Source organism: Mus pahari, chromosome 18 (genome assembly GCF_900095145.1).
Source record: "Mus pahari chromosome 18, PAHARI_EIJ_v1.1, whole genome shotgun sequence".
NCBI lineage: Eukaryota > Metazoa > Chordata > Mammalia > Rodentia > Muridae > Mus > Mus pahari.
In genome coordinates, this window is record NC_034607.1 from 52613945 (window position 1) to 52636794 (window position 22850).

Sequence of the window (22850 nt, forward strand, 5' to 3'; positions counted from 1 at the left end):
GAATGGTAGGTAGTAGTGATCGCACCTGCTTTGCATCGCCTCAAAGGGCATCCTGGGAATTGGATGTACTTGAAAGCTCAAGAGTTCTGTCCTAAAACATCAAATTCTGAGCCAATCCTGCAACTGACACACACTTTCTGCTGTGTCTTCCGCCTTCAGCTGTTTGCCCGACCCCTTCAAAGAGCCACTGGCCCGCCTGTAGCTCCTGCTGCTTGCCAGCTAAGGCTGCCATGCTCCTCTCGCCTGCCCTTCAGGTCTCACACCACAGATGGAACAGGGCTGGGCAGCCTTACAGAGGTGCTCTGCATTTGTACCGACAAGCCAAGTCCTTCTCACCCTTGGAAAGAGGCAAATCGCAAGTGACCAAGGACAAACAAGAAGGCAGAGAGTAACCATATGGTCAGAACCATGAAGGACCACTAGAAGTTGATACTGCAAATAAACTAAAATTAGGAAGGAGTAGAAACCTGTGTATCCTAAGGCTGAGACAGGGTGGGGGGATGGAGGAAGAGGGAGGGAAGGAGGAAGGAAAGGAAGAAGGGAGGGAGGGAGGGAGGGAGGGAGGGAGGGAGGAAGCTCACGTGCCTTTAATCCCAGAAATTGGGAGGCAGAGGCAGGTGGATCTCTGAGTTGGAGGCCAGCCTGGTGTAGACAGTGAGTTCTACAATAGCCAGGGCCACACAGAGAAACCCTGTCTCAAATAAACAAACAAAAACAAACAAACAACAAACAAATGAAGCAACACTGGGATGAGAAGACTATAGAGAAGGACACACACACACACACACACACACACACACACACACACACACACATGCAAACCAAGCCAGGTCATAGGAACAGTAGAGCCCAGCAGGGTCACCGCATGAAGAAAGCCAGCCCCAGGGCCTGTGTCCCAAAACTGCCTCGAAACCAGAGCTACCCCTGTGAGGCCAGGTTGATTCTTTGCACATGTGGCTTTACTGAGAGTGCCCCCTCTATTGAGTTAATGCGACTCCACAGAGGGCCGTCTTCCAAGAGCAAGACCGCACAGGCAGAAATGGAAATGGATGGTTATCCAGCGGGCATTTCCCCAGGCTCGTCCCTTTCTCATTCTTATTCTTCCACCGAGCCGCACCCAGCTCTTCCAGTGACACCATCACTCCCCGCTGACCCTTTGCTACCATTGCCTGGCCCCAGTCTCACGCCCTGTGTTCATCATACCTTTGATCCCTTCTTTGAAGTTCTGCCAACTAATGCTGGAGTTCCCCACTCTTGAACCTGGCTTTGGCCAATAGTATAAGACAAACGATGGGGTGCACATTCATTTTCCCAGGCTAGCCCACGGATCCTAAGTAGGATATGAAGCTGAGTCAAGTCCCCAGGAGAGTCTAAGTCACACTCCTTCCCCAGGGAGAGGGTTTCATGGATCGGGTGGCTCGGCCGGCTGACGCTTACACTCGGCGTTCTGAAGACTAGGCATTGGGATCAAAGCATCTTTTACAACACCAATCAGAGGCTCTGACCCAGCCTGTAGTCATTCACTGTGTGCTCAATGTGACCAGGCCGAACCTAGGGTGCTTCCCGTCAGCTGGGTGGCCGTTATTTATAGGTATTTCTGAGGGTGTTTTTAGAAGACATTAACCTTGCAGGAAATGGATTAAGAAAAGCAGACTCCCGCCCAGTGTGAATGGGCCTCCTCCAATCCGCCGAGGTCTTCAATAAGCCAAGATGGAAGGGAGAATGAGACTGTGAGCCTTCCCACCTCTGTAACCTCCTGAGCTGATTGATTCTCTTTCCTGTCACCTGTCGGTCTGATTCCCCGGGGAACCAGCCCAAAGCTTGTCGCGCTCTGTGTCTTGCACCGTCTTCCCTCCCGCTCATCGATGCCCTCTGCTAAAGACACTCGTCACATTGGACTCAGACTGTTGTAGTGACATCATTTCAAGGCAGTTAATTTCCATCAAGATCCCACCTTCAAATACAGTTACATTCTGAGGCGCTGGGGTAGGACTTCATCTTAAGGTCGGGAGAGGAGGAACCAAATTCACCCCAACATAAACTCTACTCCCAGGGGGATGGGTTTCCACAGTTGGCTTCCGGCACCCTGGTTTTCACGAAGCCCTGTGGATAAGAAAGCCCAACCTTCCCTGAGGGTAATTTTTTTATTACACATATTTATTTGGAGGTGTGCGCTGCACACATGCACCACGGTGTGCATGTGGGGAATCAGTTCTCTTTTTCTACCGTATAGGTCTCAGGGATTAACAGGTTCCGTCTTGCCGCCAGCGTCCACACTGCTGAACTATGTTGCTGCCCCTCCACCTTCTGTCCTCACCGAGACTCCTCAAAGGTGTCACAGCCTCTCCCAAAAGTGCCCTGGCAACTGGAATGTGGCCATTATGAGGATGGGGATTGTGATGGTGGTCAGAACCTGGTGAAGCCAAATGTTATTGTCCCAAAAGATGTCCTGTGGCCCTGGTTGGCAGCACGGTGGTTATCTGGATGGCGATGGAGGACAGGGAGGTGATGGAAGCCAGAGGGGCAGGAGAAAGCTGCCCCACCCTCTCCAAGGTGGCCCCTGCTGACAGCATGCCTGAGGGCAAGCCAAAGGCCTCTTTGGTAAGAGGGCCCCTCTCTTGATTTGCCCTATCCATCCCATTGGGGGGGTCAGGGGTGAGGGGCTCTAAGCCTTAGAGTCTCCAGCATGTGTTAGGCGATTCAGTTGCCATGAAGAACAGTGTTCCTTATATCCCTATAACTGGTCCCCAGCTGCCACCAGGAGCCAGAAACTCTTGACAGGATTGTAAGGTTGTATGAGGCTTTGTCTCTGTCTCTCATTTGAGGCCCTTTCTTCCCTCTGTGGACAGGACACACACACACACACACACACATATACACACATACACACACACACATACACACATATACACACACGCACGCACACACACACATACACACACACGCACACACACACACATACACACACATACACACACGCACACACACACGAACACACACATACACACACACATATACACACATACACACACATACACACACGCACGCACACACACACACACACACACACACACACACACACACACACACACACATACAAGTATTACTTGGTTTTCTCAACACAAACCCTGGGCTTCTTCCTCACTCTGGATCTCCTGAAACACCCGTTGTCTGACAGTTAGGTGAAGTGTGGGGGGTGGGAAAGCGACCTCCAGGGTGATAAAGAGTAGACCTGAGCAGACACCTACCTCACCCACCAATGCCTCACAACTTTAGGGCACCTGCCCTTCGTGGCAGTTCACCTTCCCCTGTTCTAGAGTCTTTGTGTGCACTTCTAGCAAACACCCCATCTAGACAGTCTTTGCAACACACCACAGGCTCCTGAATCACAGAGCAGAGGATGTGGTTGTAGGGAGCCCCACACTGACCCCCCCACTATCACCCCACTACTTCTTCCCCATCCCAGGATGCAGAAGCCCCCAAACTAGAACTACCTACCCTGGAAGAGAATGGGATCTGTGAGGACAGAGATTGTCCAGGGCCCCCTAAGTCACTGCCTCCAAAGTCCGGCCCTACCACCAAGGGTCAGGCTGGCGATGGACCCGCACTGGAGTCCGTAGAGCTGCCCCTGCCCCTGGAGACAGAACACCACAACGCAATGGAGCTGGAGAAGGTGCGCATGGAGTTTGAACTGACACGCCTCAAGTACCTGCACCAGGAGAATGAGCGGCAGCGGCAGCATGAGGAAGTGATGGAGCAGCTGCAGCAACAGCAGCAGCAGCAGGCTTTGCCTCGCCAGGTAGCGGAGTGGGCTCTGGGCTGCGGCTGTACCGGCCTGGCTATGCACCCTGTCTGCTGGTCCCAGGCCTGGCTGAAAGGTGGTGAGCATCATGTAGCTGCCTCTACCCACTGGTGCCTGGATTGGTTTGCAGGATGGCCTGAGACCACTGCCCCTGTGATTAGCTTCCCTGCTATGTTAGATTCAAGCCTCTAAAGAGAGTTGAGAGTAGGAGATATTCTGAAACCATATCCTCTACCCAGAATCCCCTTTGATAGGCTTTCCACCACTTTTTTAAAAGTTATTTTAAGATTTATTATGTATAGTGTTCTGCCTGCATGTACGCCTGCATGCCAGGAGAGGGCACCAGGCTGTAAATGGTTGTGAGCCATCATGTGGTTGCTGGGATATGAACTGACCTCTGGAAGCTCAGCCAGCCCTCATAACCTTTGCGCCATCTCCCCCCCCCCCCCCCCCCCCTTTTTTTTTTTTTTTTTTTTTTTTAACAAGGAATATATACTCAGTCCCTACCCTGCTAAGTGGAGACAAGAGTGCTCATCTGAGGGATGGGATCTAGCTCAGTCAGCAGAGTACTTGAGTAGTATGCATGAAGCCCTGGGTTCAGTCTCCAGCACCAACTAAACATAAGGAGAGGCAGAATAATCAGTTCAAGGTGACACAATAAGTTTGAGGCTAGCCTGGGCTATATGAGACCTTGTTTTAAAAGAAAAATTGAGATGGAATGCCACCTGAGGTACTTAACACTGTGGCCAAACTATTCTAAACACCCTGTGAAGAAAGATGTCACCACTTAAAAGAAGTGCCTACTGGTCTCTGAAGTCATAGGTTCTGGGTAAAAACTCAGGCTCTTAGATTTTGTTTTTAAACCACTTAACCTTGAACACATTGCTGCTCCCCCTCGAGCTTTGGTCTGCTCATCACTAAAGTAAAACCCATCTCATGGGTCACTGTAAAGGATGAGTGAGGGAGTGCGTGAGGTAAGCGCTCAGTAATCGTTAGCTATCACCATTTTGATGAACTCACACAGTTCACTTCTTGACCCGAACACCGTGACTTCCATTCATCACTTCTCGGTCGTCTTGGGATGTGATGTATCAGCTCCACTTCCCAGCTCTGAGTCACCCTGGATTCTGAGAAGGTTGTCATGATCTCAGCTATGGCTGTAACTGTTGAGAAGGGCGTGACCTAAAGTCAATCCCACTGCAGATCTCACCGCAGGCTATCAGCGGCTCCACCCATCATCGCTGCACCGACACATTCTCTCCTGCTCACAGTTCTGCAGCTTGCCCAAGAAACCTGTGCTGAGCCCTGTGTCGGGAGGCTTCCCAGAATAAGGCACTGCATGGCCTGAATCATTGTCTCATTGATTGGTCAATTCTTCAAAGAGAAGATAGGTTTGTCTGACAGGTCTTGTCTTCCATGAACACATGCTGGATAACTAATTATCTTTTCATAAGGAAAATTATTTTTTGTAAGAAAAGCACAGATACCTGTTTACTATACATAAAAAATATTACTGAGCCAAGCCAAGCTTACTGAATTAGAACATCTGAAATATATTTCCTTCTTCTAAGATCTAGAAAATGTTTGCCTTTCTCTAGAATACTCATACATTCCTGATACTTTCTGATTCTTCCAAGTTCTTGGATTTTTCTCAGTGTCCATATTAGTTTGCCTGGTTGCTGCGACAGATTCCCTGACAGACATAGCTTAAGGAAGAGTCAGTTTTGGCTCACAGTTCCAGGGGACAGACATCACAGCGGCTGGAGCAGCAGGCAGCTGGTCACACTTCTTTAGTCACAGGCGCTCAGATAATTCAGTCTAGAACCCCCAACCCTCCTGATGACGCCTGTCCACAGTTGGGGGGGGGGGTCTGTTCCTCTCAGTTAACCTAACCTAACCTAGATAACCTCATAGGAACGCCCAGAGGATCGCCTCCTAAGTGACTCTAGGTGCTGTCAGGTTGACAGGGAAAATAAGTGATCACAATATTGTAAGGTCCACTTCTCACAGTATTTCTCCTTGCTGGATGAGAGGAAAATCCTTAGCATTGAATCCTCTGCCTTTTAAAAGATAGATCATAAGAAGTGTTTTGAAAAAGTCTACAAATATATTTGTGTGTGCTCATTCATATAACACACACACACACACACACACACACCACACCACACACACACACATACACACATACACCAAACACACACATACCACATCACACACACACATACACACACCACATCACACACACACATACACACACACCACACCACACACACATACACACACACATATACATGCACACACACCAAAAACACACACACCAAACACATATACCACACACACACATACACACACACACATATACATGCACACATACCAAACACACACACACCAAACACATACACCACACACACACATACACACACACACATATACATGCACACACACCAAACACACACACAAACCAAACACATACACCACACACACACCAAACACCCACACACCAAACACCTACACACCAAACACATACACCATACACACACACACCAAACACATACACCACACACACACCAAACACCCACACACCAAACACATACACCATACACACATACACCACACACACACACACACACACACAAACACACACCACACCACACCACCATAACGGCTTCCCTTCCTCATTCAGGCTAACAACATATAGGCTGAAGAGTGTGGTGAAAGTCAACACGGAGCCCTGACCACAGAGCATCCCCTGTGTAGAGGACACTGGGTCTCTCCCTCCAGCCTTCCACTGGGTGTCCTCCTTGCTGTCACCTTAGAGGCCACATAGCTGAAATCACTGCCCCCTCCCTTAGCTTTGTTTCTTGATACAGTTGCCTTCTCAGTTTTTCTTCTCATTTTTTCTGCATCTGTTTTCAGCAACAATGTATTCAAAGTCTGGACCCTTGGGAATGGTTTACAAAAGTGTTTTCCTTGTGATCCATTTACTAAAAGGGGGTGAGACTGGGGCCTTGGCTTGGTTGTGGAGCCTTCCATGCATCTCTTTTTCTTAGTGCTTGGAGGGAAAGGGAAGAAAAAGTGAGGATGAATGGATGGATGGATAATTTAACTAACTGAATATATCTGAACTAGTATTTGTCACTAGTTTGGGGCACCTCAGTCCTTGCCATTTAGAGTTAGAAATATGACATCCTAAAAACTACTGTAGAGCAAAAACCATGCCAAGTTCTTTAGTTCAGATTAAAATGTCAGCTTTTGCCTCACACACGGATAACAGTTAAAATAGGGTCAGTCTGAGCCCAGTTATTGACTTCAGAAAAGAGCGACTCACAATAAGATCTGCCCAAAACCCCAATGCCCTGTGGGGTCAGAGAGCCCATCACTCTAGCCACCTGCCCCAGGAAAGAGCTTCCCCCCAAGGGTGGAGGGCTACGGACTAACCATGTGACATCATACATCAGGACTTGTGCTAAGGCACGCCCCTTCATAGTGCCACTCTCCAGAAAGCTAGCTTATGAGGGAACAATATCCAAAAAAATATTTCTAAGACCCAGAGCCCAGATCTGGGAACCCGGAAGTCCTTGAGAGCTTGCTCACATGGGTAACCTCCAGGGCAAGATGGAGCAGAGAAAGGGCCTTGGTGGCTCACAGGGAAGAACACAAGGTCTCCGTGCACCAGTGATCTCACTAGAAATATCTTCCTTTATTTTCTCCTTCCTCGTGGTCTTGGGAAGGAGGTCTTGCTACACAGGGACTCCCGTGAGGTCACCCCAGAGTCAGGGCAGGACCGAGTCCAGCCGTGGTATTGCTAACTCTGCTCTCTTCTCTCCCACAGTTCTCAGGAGGCCTCCAGGACCTCTTGCTCCCCCAGAACCAATTCGCCATGTTCCTCTACTGCTTCATCTTCATCCACATCATCTACGTTGCCAAGGAGATGGTCTTCTTTCTCTTCTCCAAGCACTACCTGTTCTGCCTGGCAGCCATCTTGCTGTGTTTGATTAAAACCTTGTGGTCCTACTTCCAAGTGTCGTTGCTTCTTCCATCGATGGCAGTGCCATCTGTGCATTAACAAACTCCTCCCCTCCCATGGAAACCTGGCTTGATGGCACAGCTGCCAGCTGCGGACACCTGAGCGTGGAGATGCACAGCCAGGCCCCTGTCTCCTCCCTACGGGAGAACTTCAGAAGTCAGCAGGTTTGAGGGAGAGTAGATAACCAAGAAGGGCCTAGAAAACCTTTTTAGAATCAGAGTCACATCCGTGACCAAGCTTAGATCCCAACACATCCCATGCTCACACCGGTTTTTCTTCTCCTTTAAATAGCAAGGTTGACATGAGCCCCTCCCCCAACAAAAATGTCCTTGTCTCAATCCCCAGAATCTTGAAGTTGTTGCTTCATGTGACAAAGGAAACTGTTGTTACACCTGCTAGTCGAGAGCCTGCATCCAGGAAACCTTAACAGACTGGGTTCCGCCACCCGTCCTCCTCAGGCCACCTCGGCAATAGTGAACAGCAGAGAGGGGAGCTGTGTTCAGTGTGGCTACAACGGAAAGAGGGGCAACTCTGGGGTCCTAACACAAAGGGTCGATTCCCATAGAGAGCCAAGGCTGTACACACCAAAGCAGCCCTGCCCGTCTGTCATCCCTGGCTTAGCTAGTCCCTCCTGCAAGGTCTGAAAATTGTATGAACTCTCTCTCCAGGAGACAAGTTCTCCTGTGCTGGGTCTAGGTTTCAGCTCTCCTGTCCTGATATGAGACTCCTAGGGAAATCTCAATTTCTTGCCGTCTGTTGTTTCAGGAGTCTGACAGCCAAAGTGGGGAGCACTGGTGCCTCTGGGTTTAGAATATTTTCATTCCTGCCACTATGTCACAGTGCTGAGCCATGGTCAAAGAACCTTGCCGTGGAAAGGGAGGCTGGGTTATCTAGGTAGTCCCATTGTCATGACAGGCGTGAGGAGCAATCCCCCAGGCTGAGAGCCCTGCAGGGCCACAGTCAGGGCAGCCAGAGCTTCCCTGGGCAAGACAAGCAAGGAAATACAGCCACACCCCAAACACAGAGAGGAGGGGGTGTTCAGTGTGGCTGAGACCGCAAGTAACTGAGCCCAGAGGGAGTCACCACTGATGGTTTACTGGGGAAAAAACATGGGTGGAAGAAAAAAAAAAAACAGATACACAGAGCTCAGCACAACACACACACACACACACACACACACACACGCACACACAGGCACGCACGAACATCAAGCACATGAGAGTACTAAAAATGTAGAAACAAGCTGGGCAGTGGTGACAACAGCCTTTAATCCCATCATTCGGAAGGCAGAGCAGTTGGATCTCTGAGTTGGAGGCCAGCTGGTCTAAAGAGCCAAGGTGCAAAGAAACCTAGTCTTGGAGGAGGGTGGGCCGAGGGGAGGGGGATTAGGGAATGGGATAAAGGGTGGGGAGGGTGGTAGATACAAACACAGACTTATAAAGATCATAGAACACAGTTTCCTGTAGAAGGATAGTCACCAGCCTGCAAGGAAACAAGGGAGGCTCGACCCGAGCCCAGAAGCAAAGTTGCAAGACATACACAAAAAGAAAAGGAGTTGAGCTCCTCCTGCAACTCCCCCTCGCTGGCCCCACCCTTCCTTCCACACACCTCTCTGTCCAGACTGTCAACTGCTCTGTTTCCACCTGCCCAGGCAGGGACTCGAAAGCCAGTGCTAGCACTGAGAGTCACACAAAGGGTCAAGCTCTTGGTGAGTCCTCCCTGACCTTCCTCCCCTGTCACAGGGCTTGGCTGGGTTCTGTGACACTCGGTGAAACAGAGAAGACTGTCTTGAGACCACACTGTCAGGACATATTAGCCTGCCATTTATGTCCACAGTGACCTCCCATCCATCCCCACATAAGGCTGTGTGTGATAGGCACTTAGAACTTGCAAATGGTAACACTGGCGCTTCTCATTAAACTTTCAGTGATGGAAATGCTTGCTATGGGTCAAGTCTCAAGATCGTTTATTTGATTCAGGTTTCTGGCATGAGACTGAGGCAAAGATTAAAAGAGCAAATTGTCACGGTCCCATCTATTCATTTGTCACAGACAGAGGTGGGCACCAGATTAAAAAAAAAAAAAAAAGTCAAGGCCACCCTGTCACTCCTCTTGTCTGGCAACGCTGGACCTAAATGCTTCTGGGTTTTCTAAGAGGAAGACGAACTCTGTGAAGTCACAGGATTAACATGGCACACCCTGGGTGATAGATACAAACTCTCTTTCCCACTGCCCAGACCTAGTGTCTAAAGACTAGGGCCGGGAGTTAGGACCTGACTCTAAGTGGAGGATCTTAGGAAGACCCAGCTCCGCACAATCACCTTCCAACTTAGGCCAAGTCTCCTTGTTGAAATGCGAAGCAGACAATCCGGGAAGACACAGTCACAAAGGGCAGGAAAGAGGCACAGCTAGATGGTAACCAACCTAGCAACAAGTCAACACATTAGCAGCTCTTAAGTGCCTCTGATGCCAAGTATCCAGTGCAATGCTTAAGGAGGCCAGCTTGCCAAGGGAGGCAGAGCATGCATTAAAACCTTCTTGCAGAGAACTCCAGGGTTCAGAGGAGTCTTATCCTGAAGCACAGACTCTACCCAGGTCCCTACAGTCCTGCCTGCTGAGGCAGCTTTGACACACAAGAACACTAAAGATCACTTACAGCCTAGAGACCCCAGGAATGAAGGGGGGTTGGTTGGAACCAGTGAAGGTTTCCTGAAAGAGCAGACCCTGGAGGGTTAGGAAACCTGGGCAGGCGAGTGAGAAGAAGGAGGGAGGATGCACACAGGGATCATCACGGAGGTAGAAGGCATGGCGTGCTCCTGCTCGGATGAGTGCTGTAAGGGCTAACAGGCTGGGCAAGGCTTTAGCCCAGGTCCGCAATCTTGAACGCTGGTCTCAGGAATATGAACTTGATCCTTTGGGAAACTGGGAGCCCCGAGGCTTCTAAAGAAGTCCAAGACACAAAAGCGGCAAGACAGAGGCTTCCCCTCCCCTCACCCCTCCCAGAAGTCTGGAAACCATGCTTGCCTTGACCCCCTCCTCCCATTTCTAGTCCAGACACATTGTCTTAGAGGTTCAGAGTGTGAGTATTACAGGCAGCTGCGAAAAAACAAACAAACAAACAAAAACAGGGATTGCAGCTTACCTCAACAGAGGTCTGTGTTTGTACAGACCAAGAAGTTCATGTGGTCAGCCCAAGGGCTCAAACTTGCTATGAAATGACAGGGGACTCTGGCTCCAGACTGCCCCCACCATCCTCGCCATAACAGCTTTCGTTTATATCCTATGGCTGCAGCCCTGTTCTCTCATGGCTACCACAGCTCCAGGCACCAATACACAGGCAGAGAGCAGGTAGGGAGAAAAGCACTGCCTTTTGAAGGCTGTCCAAACTGATTGAGGGGGTGAGGAGGAGGCAAGAGCCTTCAATCCCAGCGTCAAGACCCCAAATCACTCACGAGAAATGGTCTTGATGCAAACTGCAAGAGGACTTTTATTCCAAGAGCGCTCTGGAGCCCACAGCCATACACTACTGCAGGGGTAGAGGACTGTGGGCCCTGAGTAGTTGGGTAAGGGAGTATTTAAAGGAAGAAACCACAACTCAAGGGGGTGGGGAGGGTGTTGTTAACCAAAAATATCAGTTAAGAGTCAGGAGGAAGTGAGAGTCAAGACAGTTTCTATGAGTCTCTAACAATAGCACATTTGCATAGCGGGTTCCAGGAGCAGTTGGGGTGGGTCAGGGTGACTTTCTTTGAACAAAGACTCCCCGAACCCATGAAGCAGGTGGGTGGAGGAATGTTGCTATCTGTTTTATGATTAGCATGCCTTGGAGCATTGAGTCACAAAGGTCACATTCTCAAGCCTGGGCCTAAAGGCCTAGTTTTTATGTTTTTATGTTTCACTTTTTCAGTTCTTAACTCCAATTGGCCAGCCCACAGGGCCACATCTTGACCCTTAAAGCCATGGCAAAATCTCCCTCGTCCACTTACTTTCCTCTTCTTGGGGCTCTTCTATGACCCCAAGCCTGGGAAACCTAAATCCCACCTAAGTTTCTTCTGCCCAACTATTGGCTGCTGGCATCTTTACCAGCCACAATAAACTGGGGGCAGGGTCACTTAGCTAGCATGTATGTGTGGGCTCTCCATCTCTTGTCTCTGAGACAACCAGTTTTGGGGAGGGGGGCAAATTAGCATTACTATGCAAGCAGTATCTGGTAAATCTACTATGCACATTTTATAGACAACTGAAAGTCTGTGTTTCAGCTGCAACTATACCTAGGTATTCAGAAACCCAAGTATAGCCCTGGGCTTTTAGACCAAGGCTTGCTTGCTTTCTTTCTTTNTTTTTTTTTTTTTTTTTTTTTTTTTTTTTTTTTTTTTTTTGGCAAAACCCATATCCTGGTATCTCAGTCAGCAGCTACAGAGGAAAGGTTTTTTCACAAGCAAGCAGTTTAACAGAAGCTAAGATAAGCAGTTAGCTGGAGGTGAAGTTTTGCACAAGCAGGAAGTTTAACAGAAGTTAAGATAAATTATCAGGGGCATCTTCACCTTGGGTTCCTAAAATAGGGTTCGATATAATTTTCCATGGGATTCTCCATCAAGGAAATCAAATTCTGGTTAAAACTGAAATGGCCTTAGCAAGAATGCAAGACAGAGGAACTTCTGCACTGTCTTGCCCCTGTCACAGTTTTTTACCTGAGCACCTTTGCAGCCTTAAAATTGGGATTCTGATAGGACAAGGGCAAGGGTTAGTAACTGCATAAGAACTTATTGTCCACCATTCCTGCTTTAGAAGGCCAGAGTTCCTGAGTCAGGGCCTTGGTTGGTTGAGACAGGCAGAAGGAGCATGGTGGTGGCCGATCTGGGCCTAGCCCCATGCTATGTTCACCGGAGGAAGAGCGCACCAGGCCCCAACCACAGACAGTTGTGGAAAGCTCATAGCTTCACTCAGACACATGCATGCCTAGATCTGACCCAACATCTACCACCAGGGCAGCAGCCCTGCCTGGGGACTTAGACAAGTACATAGATCAGTGTCAGATCTCCTCCAAAACTGGGAGGCCTGTTCGAGGCTAGCATCTCTCTTCTTCCTGATCTCAGATCCCACAGAACAGAGCCCACTGTTGGTCCTACACCCAGCTGCTAAAGATTGCCTCACAAAAAAGGAACTCATTACCAAGGTCCACTCCGCTTTAGCCCAAATAAACAAAGCCCTAATAACATTTCAAATAGGCGTAAGAGGGGAAAGACACCAGTTTGTCTCCCTCTAAATAGTATATCACAGATTGCCAACCCAAGTCCAAGGATAAGCTAGAGCTAAGGGACTACTGTCATTTGCTGGAGGGGAAGGACAGCAGGCACAGTTCTAAAGGCCATTTCCCTCATCTTTTTCTGTTATCACCCCTGCTGAACAGGTGACTACATATCCTTTAATTTTCTTGGGAATCGTTGAAGTGACATGGAGATTATCTAGAAACTCAGTGAGAAAAATAAAGGTTTATTAAGTAATATAACTAATTAATTAGTACAGCATCTGGTTCAGTTGACCCGAGATTGTATCTAGAGATGACTTTCAGCATCCATGGGGCTGGGGGACCCCATTCCGATACAGTTTCCTGGGTCCCGTGCCGAGTCTTGAGTCAGGAACATCGCGATAGGTTCCACCCCAGCCAGGAGCCTGCAGCCTAGACTGAGGCTCCATTCTTTTCTCTGACTGTAAGGCCCTGTTGTTGACCTGGAGGACTTTCCAAAGGGAAAAAAAGGACAAAGATAGAAAATAAAGTGAGAAGAGGACCCATGTGTGGGTCCTAAAAGTGCTGAGGGGGCCTCCACCTCCACCTGGCATGGGCAAACACTAGCCAGAGTGGTAGCATGGCCTCAGGACACTACCACCAGTCCCTCCTCCCTCTACTCCTTGACCAGCCCTTGCTGTGGGTTTCTGAGGACCCAATTAATTTCAACCAGCACCCCAGGAACCACCAGAAAGTTCTGGAATACCCCAGGCCTGTGTCTGCCTCTCCTGTCTTCTACGCCTCCTGTGTGTGGCTTTGGGGGGACTCTTGCTTAGATCTCTGCATTCATTATTTAAAGCTTGTTGCACTTCCTTCAGGAAGGTTGAGCATGATTAGAAGATGGGATTGTTCCATGGGGCCCAGGAAAACAGGCTAGGGCTTCCACATTTTGAAGCTGTTTTGGCCAAGCCCTGTTATATAATTTAAAATCTGTGGCTTATCTAGACTTAATTAGCCAGAGGGGTACAGCTGCAGGTTCATTATCAATATTTCCTAAGCTTTGTGGAATCGAAGGCTGAAGCAGGGGATTAGCTCTGGCTTGCAAGTTTCTCACACTGTGTATGGCAGCATCAGGAGGAAAGCATTTTTGTTCCTCACAAAGCCAAATGATGACATCAAAGGCCTCATTGTCCCCACGGTGCCCCAGTGAGAGATGGCAGCCCCTCAGCTGGGCTGTGACTCACAGGATCATCAGGTATGGGTACAGATGAGGTAAGGATCAGAACCGAACAGGTAAAAGGTGTCAGCCTGAATTTAAGACAGGGAAAGGACAGGGTTCTAGACCTTGCGAGCTCTGTGTGAAAGGAGAGGTCGCGGGGTCATTACTCAAAACCAATCCCAAGGGCTATGGAGACAGTGCGATTGGTAAAGTGAGTCCACTCCTTAGAACCCACCCAAAGAAGCAAGGCTCACCTGGGGTGGGAGTAGGGTCGGGTAGGGGGCAGTGGGGTAGCCTCTGGTCAGCCAGCTAGTGAGAGACCCTGTCTCAAAAAAAAAAAATTTAAAAAGAGGGAGGGAGGGAAGGGAGGGAGGGAGAGAGGGAGGGAGAAGGAAGGAAGGAAGGAAGGAAGGAACGAACGAACGAACGAACGAACGAAGGAGAAAAGAAAAACCACAAAGTGGCCAGCACCTGAAGGATGATGGCCACGCCCACACCACACCCATGCCTGCTACAACAGTTGGGACTTCCTGGTGCCGATGGAACCGCACAGGCTCTTCCAACCATCCTGTGGCCTATGACAGGCCCACAAAGTGAATGAAGACGTCTTTGGGGTCTTGGTTCCACACTGCCTCTCAGATCCCATCCGAGAAAGGTAGTCCTCGGCTTCCACCGCAGCAGGGAGGAAGCCGGGTTCTGGACACTGGAGTGTACCCAGCGTGGAGGTTCTGAGTCTGGGTCCCAGCTCTGGGAGCAGACTCTGGGCATGCAGGAGGCATCTTTTAGCGAGCATGTCACATTGCAGGCCCACGGCCACTCATCATCATAGGGTTTACTGAGAACTCAATGTCTTCAACTTGGGCGTTCTTCCTCTCCTCCTCCTCTCCTCTCCTCTCCCCTCCCCTCCCCTCCCCCTCCTCCTCTCTCCTCCCCTCTCCTCCTCTCCCCTCCCTTCTGCCTCCTGTCCACCTTACTCCTTCTCAGGGTTAGGAAGCCTCAGTAGAAGAAAGCTACGCTTTTCTTCCCCCTCAGCCTCAGATGACAGACCCACTTCAACTCACACTTCATCAAAGGGGCCTCTGTTCAGTCCTGGGACAGAAGGAAGGCCTTGGACAGCAGCCACTAGGAAGCCCTGCTGAAAGTGCTGAGCCAGGGGACCCTGGCAGAAGAAATAGGGAGGCGTGGGGGGGGGGCGTTTCCCCACCCCCAAAAAGTTCTCCTACACCCCAGGCGGCTCCTCTCTGAGCAAGTCTGCTGGAGCTTTGGATCCTGGAGTCGCCAGAACCATGAATACTGAGACTGTACCTCCCACCCAATTTCTGGGTCCAGCAGTAATTCCACAGCGGGGGAGGGGAGAGAACAAAAGAGGGCAAGGGGAGTCTGGTCAAGAGCCTGGGAGCCCACAGTGAGCCCACAGTGAGCCCACAGTGTGCCCACAGTGTGATAGCTTGCAAGAGTTCTTGTCCAAGTTCTTCCAGTATGTTTGCTCTGTCCAGTGCACTCCCTGGGCAGGTCGCTCCATGGCTACCTAGTCTTACACTGTTCAGATCACCACACCAAATAGCACAGGCATCTTAAACAACTCGAGTTTCATCCGGTTCTGAGGGTGGGAAGCCTCAGACCGACGCACTCTTCCCTTCGGCTTACAGATAGCTTTCCTCAATGCAGACACAACCCAGGTGTGCAACACATCTTTGTTGCATGGCCCTTTCTGGGAAAACAGAGAGATGTCTGACCATCCCAAATACTAGAGACGAAAAGAAGAATTTCATTGAAGTTCAGCCTGGCGGGTTAATGAATTTATTAGGATGGCTTGCAGAAGCAGCTATGCAGCCCTCAGAAGATCCCTGGGTTATTTATAGGAAGGTAAACCCTTGAGACATCCCATCTCATCCAACCTTTAATTCTTAGATAATCTTAGGGAGGAGCAGAGCCTCGGAAGGTCTCCCAAAGGTCGTGTGAGCCTCCTGCCTTCCTGCACAGTGTGTGAGCCTCCTGCACAGTGTGCTTACAGCCTGACGTCATGGAGGGCTTGAGTGTGTCTTCATAACTGCGGTGACTTAATGGTGAAGGCCATGGCCATGGAGGAAATCGCAGTAAGGGTGCCACTCACACGGCATGGAGGCCTCGGCTTAGTTATATCTTCAAAAGCCCTGACTCCAAGGGTCAGAGATACAGCTCACTCAGTATAAAACATTTGCCTTGCAAGTGCAAGGACCTGAGTTCAGTCCCCAGAACACAATAACAAAAAAGCCAGACATGGTGACACACACTTATAATCATGCTTATCACAGCGGTGGAGAGGCAAAAACATCACATACATACACTCCTCGGCACACATACCCAGCACACACTACACACACCATATGTATAGACATACCACATACAAACATACAGGCTTATGCTATACACACACATGCCCCAAACATGCAGACATATGTAACACATACATTCTACTCAATACACATACCATACATAATACACACTTATACACACTATTGCATGCTACCATACACACATAGATATATCATACATATACCACACAAATATTTTATACACACACAGTACACATATACACATATACCCCTTATACCACACAGACATACTACACACACATATACCATACATGTAAACATTATATACACAGCTCATACACTATGCATTTTACATATTACACATACTACACATGCCACACACTACCTTATGTATACAGTATACATAACACATATACCACACACTACTACATACTAATATACACATACAAACAGAGCACACACATCACCACACATATTACACACTGCTCAAGCATACACTATACACACATACTCCCCAAGTACACATACCACCATAAACACCACACATACCACACAAGTACTCACACATGTGTTATATATACATTTACACACAAAACACCATAGCATACATATAACATGTACATTCCTCCCATATATCACACATTCCACACACTACCATACATAGACCACATATGTGCTACACAGACCACACACACATATCACCCATATCATACAGTACCATACACATACATACCTCACAAACACACCAGATATACCTCACGCACACATATACCACATGAACACCTCAAATATACCATACATATCAAACACTCACCATACATACACCACACAGGGCTACATACTATCCACACCACACATACACACATCGCACATATGTCACACAAACACACCACATACATATACCACAGAAACACATGACACGACACACACACACATGCGCGCACGCGCGCGCGCGCGCGCGCACACACACACACACACACACACACACACACACTCACCCCAGAACAGTTAGGGTAAGCATGCAGACTCCTGGATGCCAGGGAACCCAGGTGTGTCAGGTAAAGGAGAGGCACTGGTGTCACTAGCAGGAACAAAAGCACGGGAAAGGCAGGCAGGCAGCCCCATCTCCTTCCTGCCTCCTTCACTGTGTGGAGATGCATACACCACGGCCAGCCCAGGGCAGCCAGAACTAACTCTCATCTGAGAACCTGCTGGCTTTCAAATGCCAGTTCATTTTCTTTGGTCGATCTTTGCCCCCTGACAAAAGTCTGTGTGGTCAGCAGCTCAGAATCCCTGAACTTGAGGCACTGTTTCTTTTAGGGTCGCCTCTGTCAGAGACAAGTCCAGGGATTTCTTCAAACAGATGCAGAAATAGAATGGTGATTCACCCCCTAACATAGTTTAAGCTCCGAGAAGCAGTTGTCTCACCTTGAGGGGTTTTGAGAGGCAGATCTCCTAATGCATTTCAAATCAGGTTAGAGTGGCGAAAATCTAATTTTCATACAACTTCTCATAGATGGGAATTTAACTAAGCCTAGATCAAGATTAAGGAAGGCTCAATTTGGAGGCTTGGGAGAAGGGGGGAGAAGGTGTTAGAGTGGGTAAAGGGGAGAAGCTGGGGGCCCTGGTGAGACTGGGAGAGGCTGGCAACAGCTCTGTGAAGTTTGTAAGACAAAGACAGGTGGGGTCTGGGGACCAGAGAGAGCCAGAGAGGAGGAGCATCATTAGTTGCCATAGTAATAAAGGAACCAAGGAAAGGAGAAGGAGAAGGGGGTGTCTAGAGAAGGAGCTGCATTTGCCTCTGCCTACAGCACTCCTCCCTTTGTCTAAGACTCCACAGCCCTCTGAATCTGCTCATCTTCAGCATAAATCAGTCACTGTGAAATTAAGTCAAGGACAGGTTAAACGTGGATGAGTGAGTGTGTACTTAGTGAATCATAGCAAATCTCTGGGTCTCCAAAAGACCCCTCAGATTCATGGTGTTCCCTCCTGTCCTGCCAGGAAGCTGCAGAGTCCACTTTGAGAGCAGCATCTCGTGGATTCCTGAGACTTTGCTCTGCTCAATTATAAATCTTCATTAGAAGGCTTAACGTCTTGCTAATCCATTTCTAGGCTCTCAGAAGGAGATGATCATTACGTGTAAGGACCTCAGTGTCATCTTGGGAATGTCCACACCAGGATTCTGAGTGTGTAAGACACACTAGTGGGCAGTCTCCAGATAGGGCATTGGCCAAAGTGACACCAGTGACAGCCACTGTCTTAGTTGGGGCTTCTATTGCTTTGAAGAGACATCATGACCAAGGCAACTCTTATAAAGGGCAACACTTAATTGGGGCTGGCTTACAGGTTCTGAGGTTCAGTCTATCATCATCAAGGCGGGAACATGGCAGCGTTCAGGCAGATGTGGGGTGGGAGGAGTCAAAAGTTCTACATCTTGATCCAAAGGAAGACAGGGGAAGACTGGCTCCCATGTGGCTAGGAGGAGGGCCCCAGAACCCACCCCCATAGTGACACACTTCCTCCAACAAGGCCACACCTCCTAATAGTGCCACTCCCTGGGCCATATACAAACCATCACAATCCCTATATGTTTATTCCCTTTCTTTGGGGGGACTCCCTGTTCCTCCATGAAGTCTGGGTAAGCTGACTTGCTAATTACTTTTCTTGTGTTGTGTCTGAAACCAAGGGACAGGAGCCACCTAAGGGAAGATGCCTTTCAGCTTACGTTTCAAAAGATATGGTCCATCAGGGCAGAGAAAGTATGGTAGCTGGAATGGTTTGAAGATCGTTACTAATCTCCACTGTCAACAGGATTGGATTGGGACTACCTAGGAGACACACCTCTGAGTGTGCCTTCGAGGGTGTTTCCAGATAGGCTTAAAGGAGGAGGGACCCACACACACAAATGTGGGTGAGCTGGGGTCACAGACTGAATAAAAAAAAAAAGAGGAAGCCCAGGAGGGCTGCTGGGCAGAGGCGGCAGTCCCCTCTCACTTTGTGACTGGGGCACTAAGCTATGGGAAGAAATGCACAGAATTCCTGGTAGCTGTCTTGTTTTGCCTTAGGAAAGCTACCTGAGAATGAAGCCAACATAAAGAAAGTCGTGCAAGGACAGATGCTCTCTTTATGTGGTACCACCTGGGCTCTGCACCAACACTGAGTGAGCATCTCTTTCCAGCCTCATCTATGGAGAAAGATGTGGAGATGAACCCAAACAAGGGGGCTTCCAAGCAACAGGGAGAGCTCCTGGGGTACCCAGGAGATCATGTGCCCTTCTGCAAGGACAGCCCTGTCTGCTTCATCCTTGGGTTTAAACAGCTCCTGCACTGGCAAGGTAAGGCAGAGAGAGCATTGAACATGGTGCCAAGAGAATTACAGCGGGGCCTGGCTGGGAAGGTATGTGCCCACTGTGCAGTTCAGGGGTAGCTGATAATGCCAGTGCACAGGGCTCTGTGCAGCCCAAATGCCCATCGCGTGGCGGGTGAGTAGTAAAATGTAGGTCATCCACATATTATTCCACAATGATGAGAAATAAAGATTATAGGAACAGGGAAATTGTGGGGTGACGGCCAAAGTGTACAGGGTTTCCCTTGGGGTCTTGAAAGGTTCTGAAACTGATTGTGGTGGTAATTGGCTGTACAGCTCTACAAATATACTAAAAGCATTTGAATTGTACACTTTTAAATGGGAAAAATGCATGTTGGGTGAAGAGTCTTTTAATAAAGCGGTTCCCAAATGAAGAAAAGCAAGTCAAGGGTCCCAGACTCTGTGTGGCAAGGTGAGCCTCAGAAAGCCCTAGGACACATCATGTAGCTGCCACCACTGTAGACTGACATTACTCTAGACTGGCACACTAACAAAGCTCTCCAGCCTGTCTTTCTTAGGGGATGTACCTCACCCAGGCAACACACCCAACTCTGCTTTCGCTTTCTGGAACACTCCTTGGGATACATAAAACTATGGAGTTCCCCACCTCAAAGGTTTAGAACATGTTTCTAAGATCTGCAGGTGCCTCCCCAGATGGGTCCTCCATGAGGGTAGAATGTAGCAAGCTTTCAAAATTTGAGGCAGAATTGGTGTTGAAAGATGGGCCACCAACGGGCTGTGGGTGCAGCTGAGGAAGACGGAGCCTGGGCTGGAGTCAGCTCTCCACACAGATACCATACTCTCATGAAGCCATAGGAGGAGTATGCAGATTCTAAATTTACACTTGACCTGTGGGGTCATTCTGAAGTATGATTCACCAGGATAAGAGGCTAGAACACTGAGCCATGTGTCCGGCTACTTTGTATCCGCATTTATGAGCCTGTTTTTGTAACGCACTATTTGCAAGCTTCTGCTGGGCTGCTACAAAAGTAAGGAGCTGAGATCCTTAAAAAGTGCTTCATGTGAGAGGGCTCTCCCATTGTCTTCTTTGAGAGAGGGCTCTCCCAGCTCTGTCTTCCTAGTGAATCAGGGTGTGAGGTTTCCAGGCTGTGATTACAGATTTCAAAAACATGGTTCATAGATTCCTTGCTCCAGGCTAAACAGAAAGCTGCCACACAGCCACCTGAAACCTTGAACCTTAACTATTTTTCTCAACCAAGTCTCAGCTGAAACCAAACGTTTGGGACGTGAGCCACCGACTGAGAGGAGATCTATGAACTGAGCTAAGAAGTCCATGTCAGTTTGGCTTTCTTGACTTAGCCCTTTAAGATAAAAGAACACTGTCAAACTGACAGAATTTCACTGGGACCCTCTAAGTACAAGGCTCCACACACTACCCAGTGCCTCCTGGGGGCTAGCTACCTTTACCCCACCCATGCCAACCCACCCTCTCCCCTCATCCCTACCCATGCCAACCCACCCTCATCCTTCACCTCTACTCATACCAACTCACCCTTTCCCCTCATCCCTACCCATGCCAACCCACTCTCATCCCTCACCTCTACTCATGCCAACCTACCCTCACCCTCACTCTACCCATGCCAACCTACCCTCACCCCTACACATTCAAGCAACCTGAATTAGGGCACACACACACACAAAAGTGCACACATACACACATACATTTACACATACATACACACACATGTGCATATGCATATACACATGCACACAGTCACTCACAAATACACACATGCACATAATGTGCCTACACACACAGGCACTCATGAACACAGAGAGAGAGAGAGAGAGAGAGAGAGAGAGAGAGAGAGAGAGAGAGAGAGAAAGGAAAGAGAGAGAGAAAGGAAGGAAGTTGTTGGGAAGAAGGGTTCAGAGGTTTAGAGAGGGTAATGGTATAATCAATCAAATATAAAGTTGTCAAAAATGAGTTTTAAAATGACAAAGAGAGAGTGAACAGTCACAAGAAATGTGCTAAATGAACTCATTTTGTATGAATACAGGTATACAAAAATAGTCACGCTGGAGTGAGCGAGGCTATGATAGGGCTCCAGGAGACTTCCATTCATAAAAGTGTGGGCTAAACCGAGAAGTGGAATAGAAATGTGTGACGCCGGGGAGAGAGATGAAATGGTTCCAGCGTCTTCATGTATTTTTAAAAGGGATGGCAGTGGGTAGCCAACCACTACGGTGTTGCATTTAGAAACATGTTTCAGAGTACTGTAACCATTTTACTTTAAAATGTCAATATTTGCAATATACCAGAAAGTGTATTCCATGTAACGATTTAAACTGAGGGAAAATATTTGAATGCTTAAGCCTAAAAATGTACAAGAAACTGCATGGATTTGTTCCTTAAGAAGTCTAAGAAAAATGTGTGTGTGTGTGTGTGTGTGTGTGTGTGCATGTGTGTGTGCACATTTGTGGCACACATGTATATTTGTGATGTGTGTGTGTGTTTATTTATTTATGTGCATGTATATACAGGCATCCAGGGATTGGAGCATTCATAGGCATGATTGCCTGTGATGGAATTGGCATTTTCATGCAATAGGAAGCTGTCTAGTGTGCATGCAAAACCTAGGGCTGTAAATGTTTCCTGGGTCTTTGCCAGTCCTTTGCAGGCATTCTACAGGGAAGTGGAACTGTCATACGCTGGCTAGGTGGGAAGGGAGCGCTCCTTCACTCTATGAATACTGTCCTTTTGGTCGGTTTATCTTGATGATTCTCTCAAAAATGCCCTTCTCTGCCTTACAGATCCAGGTAAGTTCTGTCTGCTGTGCTGTCCTGTCCCATCTTGCCTCTCCCCTTTCTTTCAGGAAGTTTTCCCCGCATCCCAGGGGTCCAGCCTCAAAGGCCAGGGTGTGAATGGGGGGGGGG

The 22850-nt window shown here is 48.7% G+C and overlaps 1 protein-coding gene across 1 annotated transcript; it reads left to right on the forward strand.

Moving 5' to 3' along the window:
* Positions 1-2367: 2367 nt before the first annotated feature.
* Tmem247 (transmembrane protein 247) lies at positions 2368-7868 on the forward strand. Its single transcript, XM_021217670.1, has 3 exons — positions 2368-2601; positions 3467-3799; positions 7635-7868. Exons 1-3 carry the CDS (start codon positions 2485-2487, stop codon positions 7866-7868), a joined length of 684 nt encoding a protein of 227 aa, XP_021073329.1. The 5' UTR covers positions 2368-2484.
* The last annotated feature ends 14982 nt before the right edge of the window (positions 7869-22850 follow it).

Excerpts from the sequence above, each read along its gene's own strand:
- Tmem247 (XM_021217670.1), top strand. The coding sequence starts at position 2,485 with ATGGCGATGGAGGACAGGGAGGTGATGGAAGCCAGAGGGGCAGGAGAA. Across the intron at positions 2,602-3,466 it reads GCAAGCCAAAGGCCTCTTTG|GATGCAGAAGCCCCCAAACT; the intron begins GTAAGAGGGCCC and ends TCCCCATCCCAG. Across the intron at positions 3,800-7,634 it reads AGCAGGCTTTGCCTCGCCAG|TTCTCAGGAGGCCTCCAGGA; the intron begins GTAGCGGAGTGG and ends TCTCTCCCACAG.